General features: G+C 42.2%; 2 protein-coding genes across 4 annotated transcripts in view; one reads left to right on the top strand and one right to left on the bottom strand.

The window, feature by feature from the left end:
- LOC110076521 (glyoxal reductase) overlaps positions 1-9729 on the bottom strand; it is a 78054-nt gene extending 68325 nt beyond the window's left edge. The window contains exon 1 of one of the 2 annotated variants that reach the window (XM_072998018.2): positions 9568-9729. In XM_072998018.2, coding sequence (XP_072854119.1) covers positions 9568-9688 — 121 coding nt within the window. In that variant the 5' untranslated portion in view covers positions 9689-9729. The remainder of the gene's footprint in view (positions 1-9567) is intronic. The other variant, XM_020788723.3, reaches the window with a different exon arrangement.
- Positions 9730-9787: 58 nt separating this feature from the next.
- The window catches only part of DPH5 (diphthamide biosynthesis 5), a 36607-nt gene continuing 22486 nt past the window's right edge, over positions 9788-23908 (top strand). Inside the window, exons 1-4 of one of the 2 annotated variants that reach the window (XM_078391801.1) lie at positions 9788-9951; positions 11672-11825; positions 13647-13771; positions 23428-23536. In XM_078391801.1, the coding sequence (XP_078247927.1) occupies positions 11691-11825; positions 13647-13771; positions 23428-23536 (369 nt within the window). In that variant the 5' untranslated portion in view covers positions 9788-9951; positions 11672-11690. The remainder of the gene's footprint in view (positions 9952-11671; positions 11826-13646; positions 13772-23427; positions 23537-23908) is intronic. The other variant, XM_078391802.1, reaches the window with a different exon arrangement.

Here is a 23908-nt window from a genome sequence, read left to right as displayed (position 1 = left end):
AAGCCACAAAATACTAACCATCCCGATTTTAAAACCCTCCTCAGACAGCCAGTCACCAAGGGAAACCCTGCCTGAAGAGAAATGTCTTCATCTACTTGCGGAAGAACAGCAAAGAAGCCCAGCCTGGCCTCCCATGGGAGCGAGTTCCAGAGCAGTGGCAGAGAAGGCCCTTTCCCATGTCCTCACCAAACACACCTGTGAAGTTGGTGGGATTGAGAGAAAGACCTCCCCAGATGATCTTAACATCTGGGCAGGCTCCTAAAGGAAGATTTACAAAGGACACAGTATGCTTATCTTTTTCAAAGCCATTTTCACTTGACGTGAAGCACTGTGTTGAAAACATACATTGGGCATATATTTATTCTAATTATTTTTAGGACGGCTAACACCACGAATCACTAACTGGAGCTTACAATATTTGTTGTTTTGGGGTTTGTTTGTTGTTGTTTTTACTGCAAACCCCCAGAATCCCCTGGACAACAGTAGGACAGCTGCATGGAGTTGCATCCTAAAAATAACTTTACAACTAGAGACGGGGGTATTTGTATTCATATACAAATATCCTTGTGCAGATGGACTTAATGAGGGTCCAGCCCCTGGGGCCAGACGTCCACTCATGCTTCCTGCTATAGCAGGGGCCCCGCTCATCCTTCCAATCACGCCCAGAGCGATGCTCTCTTCCTGCTCAGCTGGCCACTCCAGGCAGGAGCAGGGAGGGTGGGTCTCCCTACACAGATGCAGAGTGGCCAGCCGAGCGGGAAGAGAGTGGCACTCCGGGTACGATTGGAAGGATGAGTGGGGCCACAGCTGCAGCAGGATGAACGAGCAGACAGTCTGGCCCCAGGGGCTGGACACTTGTTAAGTCCAGCTGCGCAGGGATATTCGTATACGAATACCCCATCTCTATTTAAAACCAGTAATCACATATTTCAAGTCTGCAATACAAGTGACCCAAACAGACAGAACTAGTAATACCTTTGGACTAGTGGCCAACAAGCCTGGGCAAGAGCAGAGAATCAATCTGGAACTCCAGGCTGTCTTTCCAGCACTGTGTTGATACCTATTTCCTATCTCAGTAGACTGAAAGTAAAATCCATCCCTTCCATTTATTGTCTGTTTACTAAAAATGTTAGGTTGCTTTCCGGGGGGGGGGGGGGGGAACACATCCAAAGCAACATAGAGCCAGAATTAAAATATGATAAAAACACAAAGTTAAAAGGAAACAGATTTTTAAAATGAACTAGTTCATAACCAGAAGAGCTTTCTAAATTGAAAGCCAACCTTGTAAGGCTAAACCAGTCTCTTAAAATCAAGAAGGGTAGGGGCACTTCAGGCTCAAAGGGAGGGTGGGGAGAGAGGAATGGAGGAGAAAAGCTGCTAAGTCTGGGTGCCACAATTGAGGAAGCCAACATACACAACCTGGAACCTCACTTCAGATAACAGGGCCTTATCAGTATTCATTAATGGACCTCAAAATATCCAGAGCTAAAATTATACAGGCTTCAGGAATGAGAAATGAGCACTCTGAATGGGGGTCAGAGTCAGTACCAATGAAGTAGCTATCAAATATCTGTGGTGTCCTGTATTTTGTTTAATAGGCCCTCTTCAGCAGACTGGCAGGAGTGACGTGAAACGTAGTGGCTTGGTCTCATACTAGGGTCTTGAGCAGGTGTCACCTGTGCCAAAAAAAGCCAAGCCATGACTACTGTGGACTAATATATGCCACAGAGACAAAAGTAACATGTATGTTTGCTAGCGTGCACATTTCTAGCTGAACTGCAACCCAATTTATATGTTATGCAAAGCTTGTTCTCCACAGCACACACCTATCTCTCAAAGCTGTAGAAAAGAATTACTGCTGCACAGCTGTACCAAAGAAAGTCTTGAGGAAGGAAGTGACTGGCACCTCATCCTTGTACTAAGGAAGTAGTCATGTCTTTCTCAATGTGTTGGCAAAAGAAAAGAAAAAACTGTTGCACGTTAAAGGCTAACCATTTTATTTCAGTGTAAGCTTTCATGGATCAAAGTCCACTTCCTCAAGCACTAGAGACCACATATAGGACTGGTACATGTCTACATATCCCCATGACCACCTGTGCATAAAGTTAACAGACAAAGTGTCAACAGTTCATTAACAAAAGAATGGGACTATGAAGCAGTTAATTACTTCAATGTACAGGTCCTAGTGAGGAAACAGCAGTAGGCCAGGTGGACTTGGCTGTCTAGGAGTACTCGGAGATGTTCCTGGGACCAAGGTCCAAGTCTGTCAAAGGTGGCAAATGTCCAGTGTCTGAGGGGGGATTTTTAGTCTTCAAACTGCTACAATATTTTGGATGTCTTTTTTCTTTCTATGCTCTTGTATCAGCCTGAGAAACATTACATTGCTTTGAAACTAGCAGAAAAAATATTTTGGTTTTTTTTTTAAAATAACAACTCCTAATGAGCCATGCTGGCTCAGAGATTTTGGGAGCTAATGTCTAAGCTCTGGCATGAGCTTTATATTGTTAAGCTCTAAGCCTATTCTTGCATTATTTATGTTAACAAATTACTTCTACATTTACTCTGGGTCATGAAATATATGCTCACATTTCAAATCAAAGGCTTCCTTCCTTTTTTTCTTTCGCGAGTGACACAAATGTGTGTTTGTGCATAAAACAGGAAAGTTATGCAAACAAAACTGCTTCAAGAAGCGGAAGGAACTTCATTCTTTCCCGAAGAGGGGAAGAAAGGGAAATGGAAGGAATCCAGGAAAGTTGACACATACATACTCAAAATATTATTCCTCTTCCCTCAAAAGACAAATGCTACTTAAGGCTGCATTAATAGAAGTATGATCTCCACCTCCCATGAGGTACAAGCACCTCTCTATTCGGCACTGGTTAGGCCTCACCTTGAGGTCCGTGTCCATTTCTGGACACCACACTTCAAGAAGGATGTCAATCCCAATAAATCAGAACAAATTCAGAGGAGGGCAACAAAGATGATCAGGGGGCTGGAAACCAAGCCCTGAAAGAACTGGGCATGTTTAGCCTTGAGGAAAGAAGACAGAGGGGAGATATGATAGCACTTGTTGAATACAGTGGTGCCTCGCTTAACGGGCGCTCCGTTTAGCGATGAAATCGCTTAGCGATGACTTTTTCGGAGCATTTTTGTGCTTCATTTAGCAATGGTCCCTATGGGCGATTTTCGCTTAGCGGTGGTTGGGACCATGCTTCGCATAGCGATTAAATTTTGGGTCCCCTGTTTTGCTTAACGATGGTTTAAACAGCCTGATTTTTTTGTTTTTTAAATGTTTTTCTGTTATTTATAAAGTTAAAGTTCACTGTTTAAAATGTTTGAAATCATAAAGTGTACTTAATAAACCCTTTGTTAATCAAATTTGACTTTGTTCTGACTCTTTTTTAATTTGTTGTTGTATTTTCCCCCATTGAGATGCATTGAATAGGTTTCAATGCATTTCAATTGGGGAACCGCGTTTCACTTAGCGATGTTTCCTATGGCGATTTTCGCTTAAGGATGGCAATTCGTTCCTATTGGAACGGATTATCCGGTTTTCACTGCATTTCAATGGGAAACCGCGTTTTGCTTAGCGATGAAATCGCTTAGCAGCGATTTTTTCTGAACGAATTAACATTGCTAAGCGAGGCGCCACTGTACTTGAAAGGCTGTCATACAAAGGAGGGGCAGGATCTGTTCTCAAACATCAGAGTGCAGGACATGCAATAAAAGGCTCAAGTTACAGGAAGCCAGACTTCGGTTAAATATTGGGAATAACTTCCTAACTGTTAGAGCAGTATGGCAATTATCATGAAAGCTAGTGAGTGCTCCAACACTGGAGCCATTCAAGAGAAATTTAGACAACCATATGACAGATTTGTTTTCAATTGTATTCCTGCACTGAGCAGGGGATTGGACTTGATGGCCTTATAGGCCCCTTCCACTTTTCTATGGTTCTATGACTATAGGTTAAAAAAGCCCTACATAGCAGCTATACCAAGATTTAAAAGGAGAAGCTGTATGAGGAGAGGTACTACCCAAGAGGAGAAGGGAACGACAGAGGACGAAATGGTTGGACAGTGTCATTGAAGCTACCAACATGAATTTGACCCAACTCCAGGAGGTAGTTGAAGACAGAAGGGGCTGGCATGCTCTGGTCCATGGGGTCACGAAGAGTTGGATATGACTTAACGACTAAACAATAACAACAACTACCCAAGAATAAATACATTTCTCATTCATTAAAATAAAAGAAATAGAATCTGGGATGTGTAAAATAGTCAAAATTCGCAAAAGATGAGTGGGCCATGGTTGTCCACAGATAATGAGCTTACAGCATTACATTGTCTCCAACTTTTTAAAAGGTGCCTTTTATTTCTTTGTGTTAAATTTGCAACCCCTACGCAGGTCTAACAAAATCTTATTCAAGCTACCAAATTAAATTTTGAAACAAAACTACTTGACTGAACCAAACCTAGAAGCCAAATTTGAAACGCAACTGAATTTTGCAAGATCAGCAGCACACCTTGATCCTTCACATAAAAATGGGTACAGTATTTGTTTATTACACTTGTCCTCTGAGATATCTCAACATATTCATTTTCAGAATCAAATACTTCTTATTAGCACATGGAACACAAAAATACAGTTCCATATTTTTATATGGTGAACAGCTTTGTTATTATTAATTTCTTACCTGCAAAATTCTAAGGTCACAACAGTATCTTACTATGGCTACAGTTAATCAAATACTTTTCAGCACACCAGGAGACTCAATTTATTAAGCCTCTGGCATCCCACAATAGTTTTCAAAAAGAAACATCACACTGAATCCACTGTGTGTATTCTAAAAGGTTGGTTTGATTTTTTTCCCCCAACTCATTTTTGTGGTTCTGTTGCAATGAAGCTATTTAAAAGAAGCTCTACGAGGTCACAAATGCTTTTATAAAGACCAGGAAGTGATGGTTTCTTATTAGAATCCAGCTCTGTGTAGAGCAACATGAGGTCCTCCTTCAACAGTGTATCTTGAAGCCAAGATATTCTGTAGAGTTTAATTAAAACAGGGATTTTCAATCCCTTTTGCATTTTGGGGAACCATGGAATTCCTTGGAAGCTTATCATCCAAAGGATTATTTGGGAAGATCAATATTGTCACAACAGAATCTGTTCAATAGATGAACCAACAACTCTATAAGACAGTTCACCCATTGCTACTTATTTTCCTTAATTAAACCCACTCAAAATGTCTTAAGAATTGAGTACATATGCTACCCTGAAGTTTTTTCTCTTCTACACCTGGCAACAAAACAGCAACAAAACTCAACTTTCTATTTTTTCTTTTTTCATAGGATGTTGCTTTCAACAAGGAGTATATTACTATAAATAAGACTTTTTCCCTCCACTGACTTTAGTAGATACAGGAAAAGTTCATGATGATTAGGTCCTGACAAGAAGGCAACCAAGATGTTAGATCTGGTGATGATGAGGAGGCATTTTGGTGGAGCATGGGGAATAATACTCTGAGCAATTCCAAAGCCAGGTAAAAGGAGCATCCTAATCGTTTTTCCCAACATCAGTTGCAGTTCAGTGAACAAATAATCCGTTCCTCCTGAGAAAGAAAAGATCATCTATGTGCTGTGCTCCAATGATAAGTGGCGAAGCCTTCCAACAATCATAATGAAAAGTTGTTTTTAAAATTACAAAGGAAACCATACAATCTACATGAAATACAGTAAAAGATCTATGATATGTGGTGTTTCTGTATATGATATGAAGAATTCTGAAACACTGCCACCTTTTCCAGGACACTGTACAAACCTTTCAAAACCACGCTGAATCAGAGCAATTTGGCTTGCCAGTATAGTTGCAGCTTCGCTTCTGAGTTGGTGGTACATAAAACACATAGACCGAAATCCTGTTGTGCAACTCCACATGTGCAACAGAGATAACTTCATCAATTTCACAAAGCAACACAACTCATACACTAAGGCAAAGAAGTTGCATGCCCCCCAAAATCACAAAAGGAAACCTTTAATCAGTAGTGATTTGCTGATGTTGATTACATCATCATTTTTCCACATGTGGAGCTGTGCAACAGGATTTCAGCCATAGATATACAGCTTCCCCTATATCTACACCACAGTTATATCTGCGTGCAGCCCATTTTCTCCTATCACACGTGAATTCCCACTCATTGTTCAATTTTTTAAAAGCGAATCACTGTGTCACAAAATATATGAGTGAAGCATTTATAACACTTGTAGTGTGGTAAATGAAGAATTTTTGTGAGTCAGCTTTAGTGAGGCAGGTGAGAAGATGCTTCTTGACTGATGAAAAGAAAGGATCTGCAAGTGTCAACAATTTTAATGTAAAGCTAACCATTATGAAGATATATGATATGACCATGTTTTAATGTCTTATTACCAACATCAGCAAAAAAGGTAACAAAATAAAACTTACCCCAACCCAATCCCCTCCCATACTCACAACATTCTGCATGTAGGAAACAGTTCTATGTGAAGACAACTGAGATTTAATGTGTGATCACAGAGCTTAGAAAGATAAAGCTATATCAAAGAAACCCCTGCATACTTTCTTACATTTAGAGAAGTTAATGGGACATGCAGAGTTTTTGGTCACTGCACAATTGGAGCATGAAAGAATCAGACTAGTAATAATGTTTACAGTAAGAACGTCTTGAGTCAAGAGGCTGAACAAGGTGAATGAATAGCGATCAAAAAATCATAAAAATACATAACATGCAGAAAGTTAGAAAAATACTGTTGTCATGTAATGGGAAACAAAATTGTGCATACTGTTACAGCTGATCATTCAAGGTAAAATAAATGGGAACAGAGGTACAGGAATGAAAAGAGATTGGCTGAAATCCTGTTGTTTAGCATAATATTTGTAACTTAAACCACTGGACACACAGGATGAGGATTTTGGGAGCTGTTGGAAGACGGAAGAGACCCAGCTGTAGTTCTCAGGGGCACACATACATGCTGTCTTGATGCATACGCCTACACATTGAGAACCACAGTGCGGCTTTTTGTTTGCCAGTTAAGAGTAGATTGAAACTTACAAATTTTATTAGGCAAAGCAACAAGACTTCAGACATTGAATGCTTAGGAACCTTAGAGACTGGCTTTGAAATAGCAGAACATTCACTATTTATAGCTGCATTCAAAGTCAGAACAGTTATTATGAAATCCAGCTTCTAGTAAGCAACAAACACACACAAAAAACACTTTTCTGGAAACTGAGTCATGGCAACTGGACTTCTTTCTTATTAGGTTGAAACGTTTCGCTACTCATCCAAGTAGCTTCTTCAATCTGAGGAGAGTTGGTAGGAGATCCCTGATATATCCCCACGTATCGGGGATCTCCTACCAACTCTCTTCAGACAGAAGAAGCTACAGTGGTGCCTCGCTTAACTATTGCCTCGCTTAATGAGGAAATAGCTGTACGATTAGGTTTTTGTGATCGCTTAACAATGGTTTAAATGGGGTTTTTCCGCTTTGCGATGATTGGTTCCCTGCTTCGGGAACTGATTTTCGCTTTACAACTATCAGCAAACAGCTGATTGGTGGGTTTCAAAATTGCCCCCGCTGTTTTTAGGAAGACTTTTCACTTAACAGGCACAAGAAAATGGCCGCTGTATGGAGGATCTTCGCTGGACGAGCAGGTATTCAGCCCATTGGAATGCACTGAACGGTTTTCAATGCGTTTCAATGGGTTTTTTAAATTTCATTTGACGCAGTTGTCGCTCTACAGTGATTTCGCTGGAACGAATTAACGCCGTCAAGCAAGGCACCACTGTACTTGGATGTGTAGCAAAATGTTTCAACCTAACAAGAAAGAAGTCCAGTTGCCATGACTCAGCTTCCAGATAACCTCACCTGGATGACTGAGAATCTTCACAGATGAAAAGCACTTCTATACCTTTGCCGCTTATTTGGGAAGCTTAATAAATAAGATTGTACTGATGCCAGCTTACACATAACAAGCTGATTCAGTTCCATCCAACAAAGACATAGTCAAATTAACCACCCCTCTGAAAGCTGCCCAATGGGATTCTGCAGGCACTACTGGAGGGGGAGCTGTATCAAGCTCAATGTGCTGGATGGGGTTAGACTCCCTCTGAAAATATATACAGTATGTGTAGCTTGGGCTCATCTCCGAGTCTGGATGCCCAGGTTTCTGGGGTGGTCAGAGATAAATCTGCAGTTAACAGTCTAGTGACTGTTGATCCATTTTCATGTACAATTCAAAGCGGTTTTAACTTATAAAGCCCTAAATGTTTGGGTCTAAGCTATCTCAAAGACTGCATTTTTATTTATGAGCCTGCCCAGGTATTAAGATAATGAAAGGAGGTCTTTCTCTCGGTCTCACCACCTTCAGAGGTGTGTTTGGTGGGGGCAGGGAAGAGAGCCATCACTGTCACTACTGCTAGACTCTGGAACTCCTTCCTTTTGCTTTCCTTCCACAAGCAAATGAAGCCCTTTCTCTTTAGGCAGGCTTTCCCTTAGTGACTGGCTGCCTAACAGAGAATCTGAAAAACAGGATTGTTTGTACTTTTGTTGCTTTTAAATCTGTTTTAGGAATACTTTTTTCTACTATTTTAATATAATGTTTATTTGATTCTTTTAAAATATTTGAATAACTTATTTTTGTAGTGTTGTTTTTTAAACTGACGTAAGCTTCAGGTCCTTTTTTAAGGAAAAAAGGCAGGGTATAAATATTTTTAATAAATAATACTTAGTGAAACACAACACACTTAGAGGCTTGTCTGGAGACTGGCCCTGTGTGACAGTTCCCTTGAGAGTCCTCTTACAACTAGAATCACTTCTGAGCACAGGACTGTGCTGCACAGTCCAACATAGGGTAATGTAACTTTTGCCTTCCAAATCTGATGACTGCAACTCCCAGAAACCTCATCTTGCATGGCCTATGGTAAAGAATTATGGGAGTTGCTGTCCACTGCATTTGGAAGGCTAAATCCCCCCTTGGTCATGGAAGTTCAATGGGGAAAATGGTAAACCCACTCCTTATATAGCTCGCTTACCTTGAAAGCCCAATTAGAGTTGCTATAGATAAGTTTCCAACATGACAGCACATAATACACAGTCCTAACAGGAGGAAGTTAAGCATATGTCTGGTGTCAGGTAGTCCTACAAAGCTATGGGTCATATTGTGCCTTTTATATTTCTTTTTTCCTAATGGACCAACATACACGACTATTGCACCCTTTTACAGAAGGGGTTGGAAACCTTTGGCCATTCAGATTTTTGGACTTCAGCACCCATTCAACACGGCCACTGGCAAAGCATTATGGGAATTGAAGTCCCATAATCATCTGGAAGACCAAAGTTTTCCACTCCGTCTTTACAAAATCTGTCGGTGAAGAACCGAGTGGCCGAGGAGTGGGGAGATTAAGGGAAAGGAAAACTATGCCAGCCCTTGAATGGTTTTTCTTCTCAGCGCGCTTAGCAGTATTGATTATATGGCTTTTTGCAGCCGCTGCTGTCGACTCCTGACCATCACGAACGGTGTAGCCTGAGCACTTACCCAGCCCCAACATAGGGATGTTTAAGCCATTAGCAAGGGGCACCGTGGGCACCCTCAGCACCTTCCTGGATTCCCAGGTGCTCATGCTGAGCCGTCTCCACCTCAACAGCGTCGACCCCATCCACCCTCCTCCTCCTCCTCCTTCTCCTTCCCCGCCTCCTTTCCCCCCTCCCCCGCCGCCGCCGCCAAAAATCGCGCGGGTGGAAAGACCAATGCTTCTGGTGGCGTAAAACGTCGTAAAAATAAACCCGTGTGGAAGGAATCTCTTTACGGCAAGCAGTGAGGGAAGGAGAGCCGTAGAGGCATAGGGAGGTGCACGTGTGAAGCAAGGGAAAGCCTTGCAGCGAGAGAAGTCAGCTCTTATTTTTTCGCCGGTGGTAAGAGGTGTGTTGCAGTACCGAGCAAGCTTTAATTTCCGGGTGGGTGAGCGGGCGGGCGAGCAACGGGCGTGTGTACATAAGCTGAGGAAGCACGTGGTAAGGAGAACCGCTAGATTGTCGTTCGTTGACACGGAAGGCTCGTCGAAATCACTGCAGAGATTTCATGCCTTCTGCGGGTACAAGCAACCTGCGTGGCCTTGGGCAATTTCAACAATCCCAGGATGCCCCCAGAAGAAGGGGAAACAAAGTTAAAAGCTAAAATAATACATGATTACAATATTTAAAAAGAGTTAAATATATTTAAATTTGGTGTCTCTGCCATATGTGCCTGTGAGGGTGGTGGGAACGAGAGAAAGGCCTCTCCTGATTATCTTAGTACTCATATATGATTATGCCCTTCAACAAAGGAGAATAGGTGAGGAGGAGGCTGCCACAGCTCCCCAATATCGGTTGCCTCAGATTATTACCTCACTGCACCTAATGGTAGGGCAGACCCTGCCAGGATGTGGGAGAGATGCTAGAAGAGAATCCTGTTAGTGTCAAAGTATTATGTGATAAATGACAAGGGGCAGGGGGCATTTCTGTTCTGAAATGTATGGATCTTGGTAGGTAATAATGCTTGCATCTATACTGGAGAAAACTGATTTAATTATCTCTGTAGTGATTTCTGGATCCTTTTTGTGCAGATACCACAGTGAACAGTGCTTGTGAAGTTATCAGTGATGAGCAGCATATCTTTCCAGCCACTGTTATATCAGCAGGGTTTTAAAAATGGCCTTAATGACTGTACCACCAGTCTTCTACTCCATTACGCATGTTTGCATCCAGTTCAAATTTCCTTCATGATTAAATAAGAGTTTTCAAAACAGAAAAGTCAAATGTATTAGGCAAATTCACATAATACAACAATCCAAGATTCTTGGCTTGTCATGTATACGAACAGTTCAGTCAGTGGGAGCATCTAAGCAAACCATGGACTTCATCCATGGTTGGTGTGTATGGTTACAGTTGCAGAAGGAAAACAACGAGACTCGAAACAACTTCTAGCTGGCAATTAACAAGTCCCTGCTTGGATTTTCAGGTGCATCTCAACACATTGGACTGGTGTACCCAGTACAGGTAGATTCATGTAGAAATACATTAATTAGCAGCAAGAAGACAGTGTTAGTTCCACTGTTTGCCTTCTGCAGGCATAACTACATTTGGGATTTGGGCCATTCTATGAGCAGTGATTCTCCTCTGATTTGTTTTTCCCCCAAGAACTGGAGAAACAAATCTTCACTTCAACCATTGTATTGTAATGCTGTTTCAGAAACATTATTGCTTTTATATTTGGTGGTAGGCCGGAATCCAGCTGCAGAAGGTTTGTATAACTTGCCATGGCTAGTTGAGGTGCTAGCATGCATCTCACTTATCCAATTAGATGCATAGACATGCAACCAAGATACATCTTGGCATTGAGTTGTGAGTCAAATTAGACTCTTGTCAAACACCAGTAGAATTTAGCCATACTATTTTCCTGGTTATAAAAAAATCATAACCATAATGCTCACATTTGTACAGAGAAATGTTAACCTGCAGTATTCTGTTCTATTATTTGGCAAAAGAAAAAAAGAAAAAGTTATATGATATACTTTTGTTTGCTTTTTGTTTGCCTTCAATTTTTTTTGGCAGGTTTAAAATTTTCCACTCCCCAATTGACTTCTGTTCTATTTCCTTGACAGATATACTGTATAGGGAAAAATGCTTTATCTGATTGGACTTGGACTTGGAGATGCCAAAGATATTACAGTAAAAGGCCTTGAAGTAATAAAGCAATGCAGCCGAGTATATCTGGAAGCCTACACTTCGATCCTCACTGTCAGAAAGGAAGCCCTGGTACGTAGAGGCGGAGGGAGTGGGACCTCGAGTACAAATACAGAGTGAATGTTAAAGATGCACCAGTGAGACTTCAGTTCACATCTCCACTTTGCTATGACTTCCACTATACAGTATAACTTTTCTTTTTGTTATTTATTTATTTATTTATTTATTAAACAAACATCCAACCCAAACAACATAAACCTAACACTACAATAAAATACAATTACATAATACACCAGTGCCACCTCAGGGCTAGCATTAATAATATTTTTAAAATTCATTCAATCCATTTTCTCTCCAAAACTTCATTGTTTTTCCCTCAGCATGTACTCTTTCCCTCTCTGAAATACGTATTCCAAGAATGCACTCCATATTTTCCTAAAATCATTATTAGGCCTCTTCTTATTTTCATATCACATGTCAATTTATCATGAATTACCATATCCCATAGTTCTCTATACCATTCCTCTAAGTTAAGTTGGTTATCATTTTTCCAGATTCTTGCAAAGATTAACTTTGCTGCTGTAACCATTATTACAATTAAATCGACTATATAACTTTGTACCTAGTCAATATCTCTCTGTGTAACCCACATCACAGAGGGGGGCTCCTTTTCTGTATCTCTGTCTGATCTCCCTGACTAGTAAAGTAACCAGTGAAAAAACAAAAAGCTCTGTAAATGATTACAACTTAGAAAGTTAACCTTGATGAGCAATCTTTTTCAAAACATTTGCTGAAATTGAGTAGTAAATTAGAACTAAAGTAGGCCAGTGGAGATTTGGAAAAGCAACACCTATGTAAGTTCCATTGTTTCAGTGGGCCTACTCTAGTTGTGACTTTCTACTGGATTTCAGCTAATATGACAGTTACCTTGATATATCATTTTTCAGAATATTTAATGATAGAATAGGATCTTTTGCTTGGTTATTGTGGGATCAGTGAGGAAGTTTGTTTCCTGTCTTAGGAAGTACTTTTTCCGCTTATTCTCAATGGTAGCTCTGCTTAGAGATAAGCTACAGCCTCTTTAATCAACTGGAAGCAAGGAAGAGGAAAAAGAGGAAGTAACGTATAATTCTAGTATATATAGGGTCTAAAGAACTCCGTATAATTGCATTCATTTCACACCATAGCAAGGTTATGCTCAAAATCCTACAAGGTAGGCTTCAGCAGTATGTGGACCGAGAACTCCCAGAAGTACAAGCTGGATTTTGAAGGGGCAGAGGAACTAGAGACCAAATTGCTAACATGTACTAGATTATGAATACTTTGGCCATCTCATGAGAAGAGAAGACTCCCTGGAAAAGATGCTGATATTGGGAAAGAGTGAAGGCAGGAGGAGAAGGGGACGACAGAGGATGAGATGGTTGGACAGTGTCATCGAAGCAACCAACATGAATTTAACCCAACTCCGGGAGGCAGTGGAAGACAGGAGGGCCTGGCATGCTCTGGTCCATGGGGTCACGAAGAGTCGGACATGATTAAACGACTAAACAACAACAACAGCATAGTTGTTTTTAATGGTGTGAAGAAACACGAGTTAGTTACACTCCCGCTCATATTCCCTGGCTGCTGATATTCAGAGATATACTGTCTCTGATCCTGGAGATAATATGCAGCCATCATGGCTAGTAGCCCTAGGTCGGTTTATCCTCCAGGAATGTATCCAATCCCCCATTAAAACTCCCTAATTTGGTAGCCATCATGATGTGTAGTCATAACAGATTCTATAGTTTAACTATGCTCTCTGTGGAGAAGTTTGTGTATTGCCTTATGTAAATGAGTCCTCAAAATGTTAAAATAATGCAGTAGCATGTATATGTTACTATCTTCCCCCAGGAAGAGTTCTATGGGAAAGATCTTATTCTTGCTGACCGAGAAACTGTAGAACAAGAAGCAGATACCATTCTGAAGGATGCCCATTTGTGTGACGTGGCTTTCCTTGTAGTTGGAGATCCCTTTGGGTAAGATGAGACAACACCTCTGTGTTATTCTTTTTACTGCTGCTCTTCAACCACAAACTCTGATTTGATTATATGGAAAGGGCTGATTTGTAAACTGTAATTTTCTATGAGATCATCTGAGATTTTTCAAGGTGTCTCTTTCTTGTACATATGAAACCTTTGGTTTTGACTACAGGATGGAAACTCATCCTTTCCTCACGTTTCTTCTAGTAATCCAGTGTGCATAGATCCATGTTCCACGTATGGCCCTTCTTCTTGTCTCTACATGTGTTCCTCCCTTTCTTGCACAGTTGCTGTAGATCAGGGATGAGGAATGGGGGTTAATGAGGGGCTGGCCCCTGGGGCTGAACCGTCCACTCATTCTTCTGCCAGCAGTGCCAGCCTTGCTCATCCTTCCGATCACTCCAGGAGCCCTGCTCTCTTCCTGCTCGGCTAACCACTCCAGGCAAGGGGAGGGAGGACACGTCTCCCTGCATGGTTGCCACTAGCCAAGCAGCAAGAGAGCGGGGATCCGGGAGTGATTGGAAGGATGAGTGAGGCCGCCAGCGGACACGTGAGTGGACAGTCTGACTCTAGGGGGGGCAGACCCTCGTTAGTTCCACCTGTACTGGGATATTCATAGTCATATACAAATAGGAATACACCCATCTCTAATAAGAGATATAGGGCCCTTCAGTTGTTGGTGGAAGTCAGACTTCCATGTTCTTTGTGGGCTCTGTGAATGCACACAAATGGGTTAGACTGCGCCTGTGCAGTTCTCAGAATATTCTAGAGTTTAAAGAAACGTGATTAGTAGGACGTTTCTCCATAGTGCGCATGCTCCACCTGCCCGTAATACCTCAGTTCCTTCTTGCCACTGCTGCGATTGGACTCCTTTGCAACGTTTAGAGCGAACCTCTCTTTATATTTTTGGGTTTTTTACTTCGAACTGTCTACCTGTTTATGATTTCTGGATCATGAACTTTGTCTCTATTTCTACAGTTTGATTTGATTTGGACTACTAATGGTTGACGTTTTCCTGTGAGTTATTTCCCCCGTCCCTTTCCCGCCTATTTTTATGGCCTTGTCAGGCCCTTTAAATGTTGTACATCGTGTACCAACAAGATTCCCTTTACCGATGGCCACAATCGCTGCTTATTTTGCTTATGGGAAAGACATCAGACACATTCCTGACTGGAGTATAAAAAACTGACCAAGCCGGCGTTTAAGCTGTGTTTGCGGTGACTTCGTTCGTACTTGTGGGAAAAATCACTCTCCCCCTCGAGCTCAGCTACTATGGAGCCTACTGTAGCTTCTGCGCCTCCTACTCCTTGTCCTGAGTCTGCTGTTCCGCTGACTCCTGCTGCTACTTCTCTGACGTCCTCTTCTAAAGAGTTGAAATCCAAAACTCCGGTATCGACCTTGATGTCAGAATCGCCATTGGAAAAAGATCCTAAGAAAAAGAAGGAGACGGTTAGATAAGAGAAGTCCAACCATCCTTCTAGACCTGCTCAAACTCAAGACCCTCTGCCGATTCGGGTTTCCCTCCCATCCCCGATCCTGGAGAAGTCATCTAGGGAGTTGCTGGACCCAGATTCTCCTTCTGAGGCAGGAGATTCTGTACCACCTCCACAGGCTCAGGCTTCAGTATCGATACCGAGCCTGTCTCGATACCGAGCCTGCCTTACCTTCTAGTGGGTCGTCCCTTCTGGCCCATTCAACTGACGGTCCAGGTTACAATGGTCGCCAGCCCAACAGGTTGGGGGCTGCACACTGTGGCCCCACAAAATCCATGCCCTGTGTTCCAGGTCACATCAGCCATCTGGAGATGCTGGTGGTCATCAAGGCGTTTCACACCTTTTATCTTGGCAAGCTTGGTTTACCGCCCTCAAGACCATGGCTTCCGAGTTACTGAGGGTGCCTCCCCAACTATTTCTTCTGACCCAGGATGCCTGCAGGATCTGCCATCCCGACCTGGAGTCGCTCTATCTCACAGCTTGGAGGATTCCCCCAGTATAGCAGAGGTTTTGGACAAAGCCAGAAAACCCTCCACCAAGCTGTTGTATTCTTACAAATGGAATGTTTTTTCTACATTTTCTTCCTCTAGAGGTCTGTTACCTGTTCCAGTTCCGTTGGATACGCTTCTCGTCTTTCTGCACTATCTATTTGACCAAGGACTGGCCCATTCTATACTAAAGGTTTATATCTCCATTATCGTCTCTTACCAACCTACGGGTTCAGAAGCCTCCTGCTTGTTCTCACACCTGACCTTGAGGATGTTTTTAGGGGGCTTACGTAATATTCGCCCACCTGTCCGACCTCTATTGCCTCAATGATCCCTTCAAGTCATGTTATGAGCTCTTACTTGCCCCCCCCCGTTTGAGCCAATGGTTTCTTCAGATCTTCGACTCCTCTCTTTCAAGACGCTTTTTCTTGTAGCAATAACTTCTACACAACAAGCAAGTGAATTAGCTGCCCTTCGGGCTGATGCCCCTTGTATGCAATTCCACTCATACAAGGTCGTCTTATATCCTGATGTCTCCTTTCTTCCCAAAGTTGTATCAAGTTTTCATGTTAATCAATCTTTGATTCTTCCAACGTAGTTCCCTGATCCTTCTTCGGACGTTGAGTGCATGCTCCATTCCTTGGATGTTCATCGTGCCTTAGCATTTTACACTTCTAGGGCTAAAGACTTCTGCACTTCCCATAGACTACTTGTCTGCTTCCATGGCCCACGTAAAGGCTCTCCTGCCTCCTCAAAGACAATTTCTAGGTGGATGGTGTCTACTATCACCTTGGCCTATGAACTGGCTGGCAAAGCTCCAGCAGATGCATTAAAGGCACATTCTACAAGAGCTATGGCTAGTTCAACTGCCTTATTGTGTGGCATTGATGTTTCTGACATTTGTCGAGCAGCCACTTGGCCCACATCATCGACCTTTGCGACACACTACCGTCTGAACCTCAAGGGCCAAGAAGGAAGCAAATTTTGGAAGGGCTGTGCTGACATCATTGTTGGCATGACTGACCTCCTCCCGGTAAGTGAGCTTGCTAGTCACCCATTTGTGTGCATTCACAGAGGCCACAAAGAAGAAAGGGAGGTTATTTACCTGTAACCATGGTTCTTCAAGTGGTCCTCTGTGAATCCACAAATCCCACCCATCCTCCTCGCTGTCCGTCACTTGCATTTGATCTTTGCTATGGTTGCAGTCTAACAGTGGCAGACATTTCGGAACTGAGGTATTACGGGTGGGCGGAGCATGCGCACTGCAGGGAAACGTCCTACTAATCACGTTTCTGTAAGCTCTAGAATATTCTGAGAAGTCTTGCGCAGGCACAGTCTAACCCATTTGTGCGCATTCACAGAGAACCACTCAAAGAACCATGGTTACAGGTAAGTAACGTCCCTTTCTTCACCACTATTTATGGTGGTTAGAGCTGATGGGAGTTGTAGTGCCACAACATCTAAAGTGTGAGCTTTTGGTTATAATAAATAAATTATAACCTATAACTTAACAGAATTTATATATGGCAGCTGAAAATGTATAGATTAAAATTATACATTCTTCTGTATTGTGTGTTTACGACTTGGTTAAAACAAGAAATCGCCTTTACTGTTCATAAATAACTATAAAATATAGCATAACTTGTAGTGCTTAGACATTTGGTATGGCAGACATATTTTCTCTAGGAAATAACTATCTCATTGTGATATTGTAACATTTGTAAGCCCTGTTTGGCATTGTTACATATTTTAATCAGTTACAGTGGTGCCCCGTATAGCGAGGTTAATCCGTTCCGGATTAACCTTCGCTATACGAAAACATCGCTGTGCGGGGCAGGAAAACCTATTGGAACGCATTAAACTTAGTTTAATGCGTTCCAATAAGTGTGTAAACTTACCCCCTCCAGCGATGTTTTCGCTCCGGCGGCCATTTTGGAGCCGCCGATCAGCTGTTCGGCGGCTCCAAAATGGCCGCCGGAGCCCCAATCGTCGCAAAGCGAGTGCGGCGATTGGGGCTGATCCGTATAGCGATCCCCAAAAAGGGATCGCTATACGGATTTTTCGTTAAACGGTGCACTCGTTAAGCGAGGCACCACTGTACATCTGTCTGAGATACATATTACATACTGTATTTGGTTCAGTCTTTTATTGGGCTCTGTCAGCCCTTTCTTAGTTACATATTGTGTGAGCCCCTGTCTCCGGTTATGTTATTGTCCCAGTCTAACAGACTTCTAAGTGACACCTGCAGCCTGGCTGAGTACAGATCCATTCTGATTGGTTATTCTAGCATATTCTATGCTAAGACAACATTCTGGTTCTAGCAAACACACACACACATATATAGCATAGAATATGACTCTAACCAAGGGGTCTCCAAACTTTTCAGCATGAGTGTCACATAATATATTTTACACATTTTTGAGGGTTGAAGGAGGGAAGGGGGACCCCTGCTGTCTTTGCAAAGACAGTGGGGGTGGGGGGATCATTTAGATCAGGCTTCACTTCTCTTCCTATCCCTGCTGAGGCATAGGAAGAGGAGGGATGGGGGACCTTTGCAAAGACAGTGAGGGTGGGGATCGCTTGGGTCCCCCTTCCCTCCTCTTCCTATGCCTGGGCCAGATAAAAAGGCAAAGTGGGCTGAATGTGGCCCATGGGCCATAGTTGCTCTAACCAATCAGAATGTATCTCTATTCAGCCAGACTGGTATATAAGGCAGGTGTCAGAAGTCTGTTAGACCGGGACAATGACATAACCAGAGACTCTGTGTATGTGTACACACACACACATTCTGTGTTGCATAAATACATATATCAGCATAAAGGTCCACAGTTACCCAACTGTGCTGCAGCTCTGTCTTTGCACTAGCTCTATTTGAGGCAGGACTGGAAGTAAGTTTTCATAATTGGTTGTGAGAACATCTTGTTACTGTTAATCACTGTGAGAGAATGCCATGCCAGGAAGAAAGAAATGTGTTTTAGTGGTAAGAAGGAGAACAAGAGAGAGCACGTGATAGCTGTGGTTTAGAAAACGGCAATGTGAATTCTTCCGAGTGTACCTACATGAGCCACATCTTTAGACAGGGACACAGATGTCTGTACACTTAATAGGTAAATCAATAATAAATTCATTATGATTGTCCAAGGTGCTCTCTGAAAAGCAAACCAGTGGTATTTTTTGCTATAAACAGAGTGTTTCTTATCTGACGCGTGAGAGATTCACTTGAAATTTGTTCCTGTATAGTTTGTTTGTATTTTGCACCTGTAAGCCACATGGCAGCTTTGGGAACCCAATGCTGCCATGCCTATTATATCAATCATTTGTTATGGTCTTGTGTGTGGACATCTGGACCATTACAAAGGTCTTATCAGTTTGGTTGATTAAGCCTCTTAGTTCCATTTCCTATTCCCATTGGAAGCTGTTTTCTTTTACCAGAAGGCTGTCCTTCTGCCCTGGCCAGTCAAGCACCATCAATCTGTAATGTCAAGCCATACAGAAGTTTTCATCACCAGCTGGTGATTAAAAAATAATATTAGTATGTGAGGAGGAGGGGTGTGGGGAAAATGTAATCACTGCGCCCATCACACGAGGGGTTCCTTCTCATGAAGAATGGTGTATGTCAAAAACAAGAGTAATTGATATAAGCATACCTCCTAAGGAGCGTTAGGAAGCCATTTTCTCTCCCGCCTCCCTCTTTGTAATTGAATGGGTACTTAGCTGCAGATGATGCCAGCCTTGGAGAATTAAACTAATTACAGTGTTCAAGAGAGCAATGGCATTATTAAAAATCTGAGTCCGTTTTAAAGTTGTTCCACTGCCACCTTTGTGCTGGTATGACAGAAAGAAATGTTGTATAAATCACCATAAAATTATCTTCAGAACCTTAGAGGGGCCATCAACTCACTTGAACGTGCTGCTGTATAATGTGCTTCTGATCAGGATTATCTGGAGAAGCAGAGGGCAAAATGGACGGGGCATGGGACACCAGTGGAAATCTGTGTCCTTAAAAGCACTTTAACCACACTTTTGAACCAGATGCTGTGTCTGTTCCCTGTTCACTTACATGGAATGAACAGCTTTGAACTCTGGGGAGAAGAGGGCAGCTGAAGCCATTTTTCCAATTTGGCCTTCTTATAGAAATCAGTTTCCATACTTGGTTATGTAATGTGATAAATATGGTTGACCTGTGTGTGATTAGCAGCTCTCAGCTTTCACTAGCCACTGCTATGCAAACTCAACCTTTTCAATTTTATGGCTTCAGAATTCTTGTACACCTGCTATTTCTTGCACACACACCCTAAAACTGCACAAAACACACACAGTATAGATTCAACTGGGTGGCCCCATGAGCCCACATATCTAGTCAGTGATTGGTTTTAAGCATGCCTCTCTCTGAGCAGAAACAGCAGCCTGAGCCTTAATTTGCATGCAGCTAGAACTCTCTAGGATTTTTCCCTTGACTTCTTCAAACCTTTTGTTTTGTAAATCCCTCTGGAGGGAATTGCTTTTCAAAGCCTGGATGTATGCCTGGCACATGCAGTGGCAATCTACTGCTCGTGGGGGGTATCCCCCACCTTTCCTGAAGTCCTCTTGAATACGCAATGTGAATGTGTCAGGAAAACAAGCCCTTTGCATACTGGTGCAAGTGCAGAGATGCATGCAAAGTTTCTCATTTACAATTATATGAAGGCCAGCTTCCTCAGTGATGGGGGGGGGGGCACTGGAATCGCACCAGAGTTGTTCTGTGTTCTAAGCAAAGTTGATAGTTGCCAGTCAGATGCTCTGCAAGCCACTCCATAAAACAATCAGAACATCACAGTCCAAAAAGTGCTTTATTAAAGATAAAATACAAAGTATTATGGCTTTTAAGTCTGTGTTAACCAGGCCAGGAACAATGCAGTGCAGTATATTGTCCCTGGGCTGGTTAACAACACAAGCACACTTACGCTAAAAATCACAACAGTTAGCATATCTGCTTGACACTTGCTAGCTAAGTTTAAGCTTTCAGAAAGGGAAACTGTTGAGGTTTTTAGGTGTGTTCCCTTCACACTTACACAGCTAAAAACCGCAACAATTTGCACTTCAACTTTTTGAGCTTCATGTTTAAGCCTTTACCGCTACAGTAGCTTCTGTCTACGCATGCATACCTACACTAAAAACCACAATTAGCGTATCTGCTACCATTGTTTCCATTTTAATTTCATGGAGCATTCTTCCTGCAAACAATGTTCAACTTTTCCCCCCTCTCGGTCTCTTTTGGAGGATGACAGGACTTCTGTTGACCAACATATATTTTCTTTTCACGATCATTTGGTTCAGCAACATTTGAACACTGAAGTCTCCTGAGATCTTTGTGGCTTTCAGCATGGTTTTACTACTAACTTGTATTCTTTGTGAAGCGAAATGTTTCACCTATGTTACACTTTTACATCTATATGGTACAATTTATACTATCCTTAGAATTAAATCCAGAACTTTTTTGGAGGGGGGGACTGCACCACTTCATGACAATGGGGATATTCCCAGTACGTTGTCCCCATGCTGGACAGGGTGGGGAGAAGATAGCATATAGATATATGGTGTTTCAGGAAGATCAGCTTAATCTTCTCACTGACGTGTGTGAGAAGGTTCATGCTCCCCTCATGTGACAACTTTCCAAACTGCTCACCTCCTACTTCAGGTACTAGAGTTGAAAAAAAGATCATGGCTTCATTTTGTTGACAAAATAAGTCTGTCCACACATTAACAGTATTTGTCATCTCCCTTGTACCGTGTTGTATCTTTTGAACCTGTGGTTGTCTAGAAGTTGTTGGTCTCCCATCTTCTGTCATCCATATCATTGGCCATGCTGGGCTTGATGTTACATGGATCCAATAACTAGAATGAGGGAGGGGGACCTGCACTGATCATGAGCAGTCTCGGTTAGTAATGTCTGGAAGGTCACAGCATCCCCTCCCCTGTTTTAGATACCTTCTTTCTGGTGAATTCTTAATATTGCTTAGGAATTAACCTGTAGATGTCCAGCCATGAGCTGACTGGTCAAGACATTTATTCATGTATTGCCCTTCCTCCAGTGAGCTGAAGGCATCATCTGTAGCTCTTGTACTCCCACTCTATCCTCAAGAGAATGTGACCGACCCAAGACCACTCACTGAGCTTCATAGAGTAGTGATTTGAACCCAGGACTTAGTTCAAAACTCTAACCATTACTGTTTTGTGTCTCAGTAGCCTTACTGATATCCAGCTTCCTCTGTTTGGTTTTAGTGTAGTTGTAGAAATGCAATAGTCCTCCCTTTTGCACTTCATCTTCCTTTTGCACTTCACCTTCCTGTTCACTGAAAAATAGGAAAAAACTCAGTCCATTTACTTCTGATGTGCTCTATGCTAACTTTGCCTCAGGAATCTGGATCCATTCCTTCCTTGATGCAGTCTAGTCCTTTTTTTTTTTCAAATCAGCAGAGAGGGAGAACTAAATGTGCACTCTCTTGGGGCAGAGTGAGGAAATTAAGTTTGGCTTTATAAAAATTAAAATAAAACTTCCTCTAATTATGAAGTAAATACTGGTGAACTAGCCTCGTTACTAACTAACTGGCTAGTTACATAGCTGACAGAACACTTCACTCTAACTGGAGTTGACTGATATTCACCTCAGTCCAGAAAAGTCTCTCCCAGAAAAAAAAAATCCTCCTTAAAGGCATCATATGCCGATTGCAATATAGTCAAAGCACCCTACAGTCCCCGAGTGAGAATCCTATCCTTGGGTGAGAACCACAGGGTAACATTCTTGTTATCTTGTTAACCAGCAGTGACCTGGAGTATGCTTTGTGTGCTATATCGTGGATAGCATCTCCTCCAGGACAGAGCCACAGTACATGTCTCCTTTGTATGATAAACAACAACTATGGTGTTCCACTGATATGCCCAATCGCAAACTGGCATAAACATGAGTTATAATAGACAGCGCCCAAGCCCAGCCCATCAGGGTACCGCTACGTTCTTTTAAAACATGCCAGTATAGCATCTGCACCAGATGTGGATAAGGTTTAGCCTTGAGGTCTGTGATGTGGCGGTATGTGCAAATTAGTGGCTTGGTGGATGCAAAATGGTGGTTCAGAGAGTAGAGTTAATTTCCAGTAGAAAAGCCTACACATTTAGAGTGGGCCATATGATGGGATGACCTTCATTTGCAAATGCAACTCTACATCTCAGTTACTACTGACCTGTGATTGTAATACTGTAGGGTGAGGGATATTAATTGTTGCTCCTGTCATGAAATCCTAAAAAGTCAGAACTCCATGTCATTGTACAGATCATAATCCAGAGGTTTCCAGGTGGCTTTCAGTCTGCATTCTGCCTGTTCCTGATCTGAATTTTTCAGGTTTGGAGCAGAGAAACCCTGAAGCAACATCAGTGTATCAACAGCAGCTGCTTTTGCCATTGCAAGTACTGTATAACTCTACCCTGGGAATCACTGGTGACTGCAGGAACCTTTGGCAGATATTATCTCCAATGGTGTAGACTATGTTTTGTTATAAATATATATAATTATGGTATTAGATCAATATAATAAACAATAATAATGTGGGAAATTCTTGCTTATTAGTTTTCTGCTGAAACAGATTGACTGGTAATGTCCTTTGTATGACTCATATAAACTATTCCTTCCTCACTGCAGGGCAACTACACATAGTGATCTTATTCTCCGGGCAGTGAAGCTTGGGATTCCCTACAGAGTCATCCATAATGCCTCCATCCTGAATGCTGTTGGCTGCTGTGGTTTACAGGTACCTCTTCTGCATGTGTGACATTTTCACTGAAACAACAGCAAATTTCCAGTGTGGTGTAGTGGATAAAGTTATGGACTAGGACCCTAGAGGGCAGGGTTCAAATCCTTCTTAAGCCATGGAAACTGATTGGGGGAGTGGAACTGGTAAAACACTTCTTAAATATTTCATTTAAGTACCTTGAAAGCCCTCTTAGAGTTGCTATGAGTCGGCTCCAACTTGACAGCACAGAACACACACAGAGAGAGAGAGAGAGAGAGTCCTTGCCTTCTTCCCTGCAGGAAGCATGTGGTGATGTGCTCTACAGAAAGTATGGGAAACAACTCTGAAAGTCATGCCCTTTCCTGGTTTTCAGAATCTACTGTTATCTCT

Source organism: Pogona vitticeps, chromosome 4 (genome assembly GCF_051106095.1).
Source record: "Pogona vitticeps strain Pit_001003342236 chromosome 4, PviZW2.1, whole genome shotgun sequence".
Classification (NCBI taxonomy): Eukaryota; Metazoa; Chordata; class Lepidosauria; order Squamata; family Agamidae; genus Pogona; species Pogona vitticeps.
The sequence above is the reverse complement of the archived record's forward strand: the minus strand, read 5'-3'. Positions and strand labels throughout refer to the sequence as shown.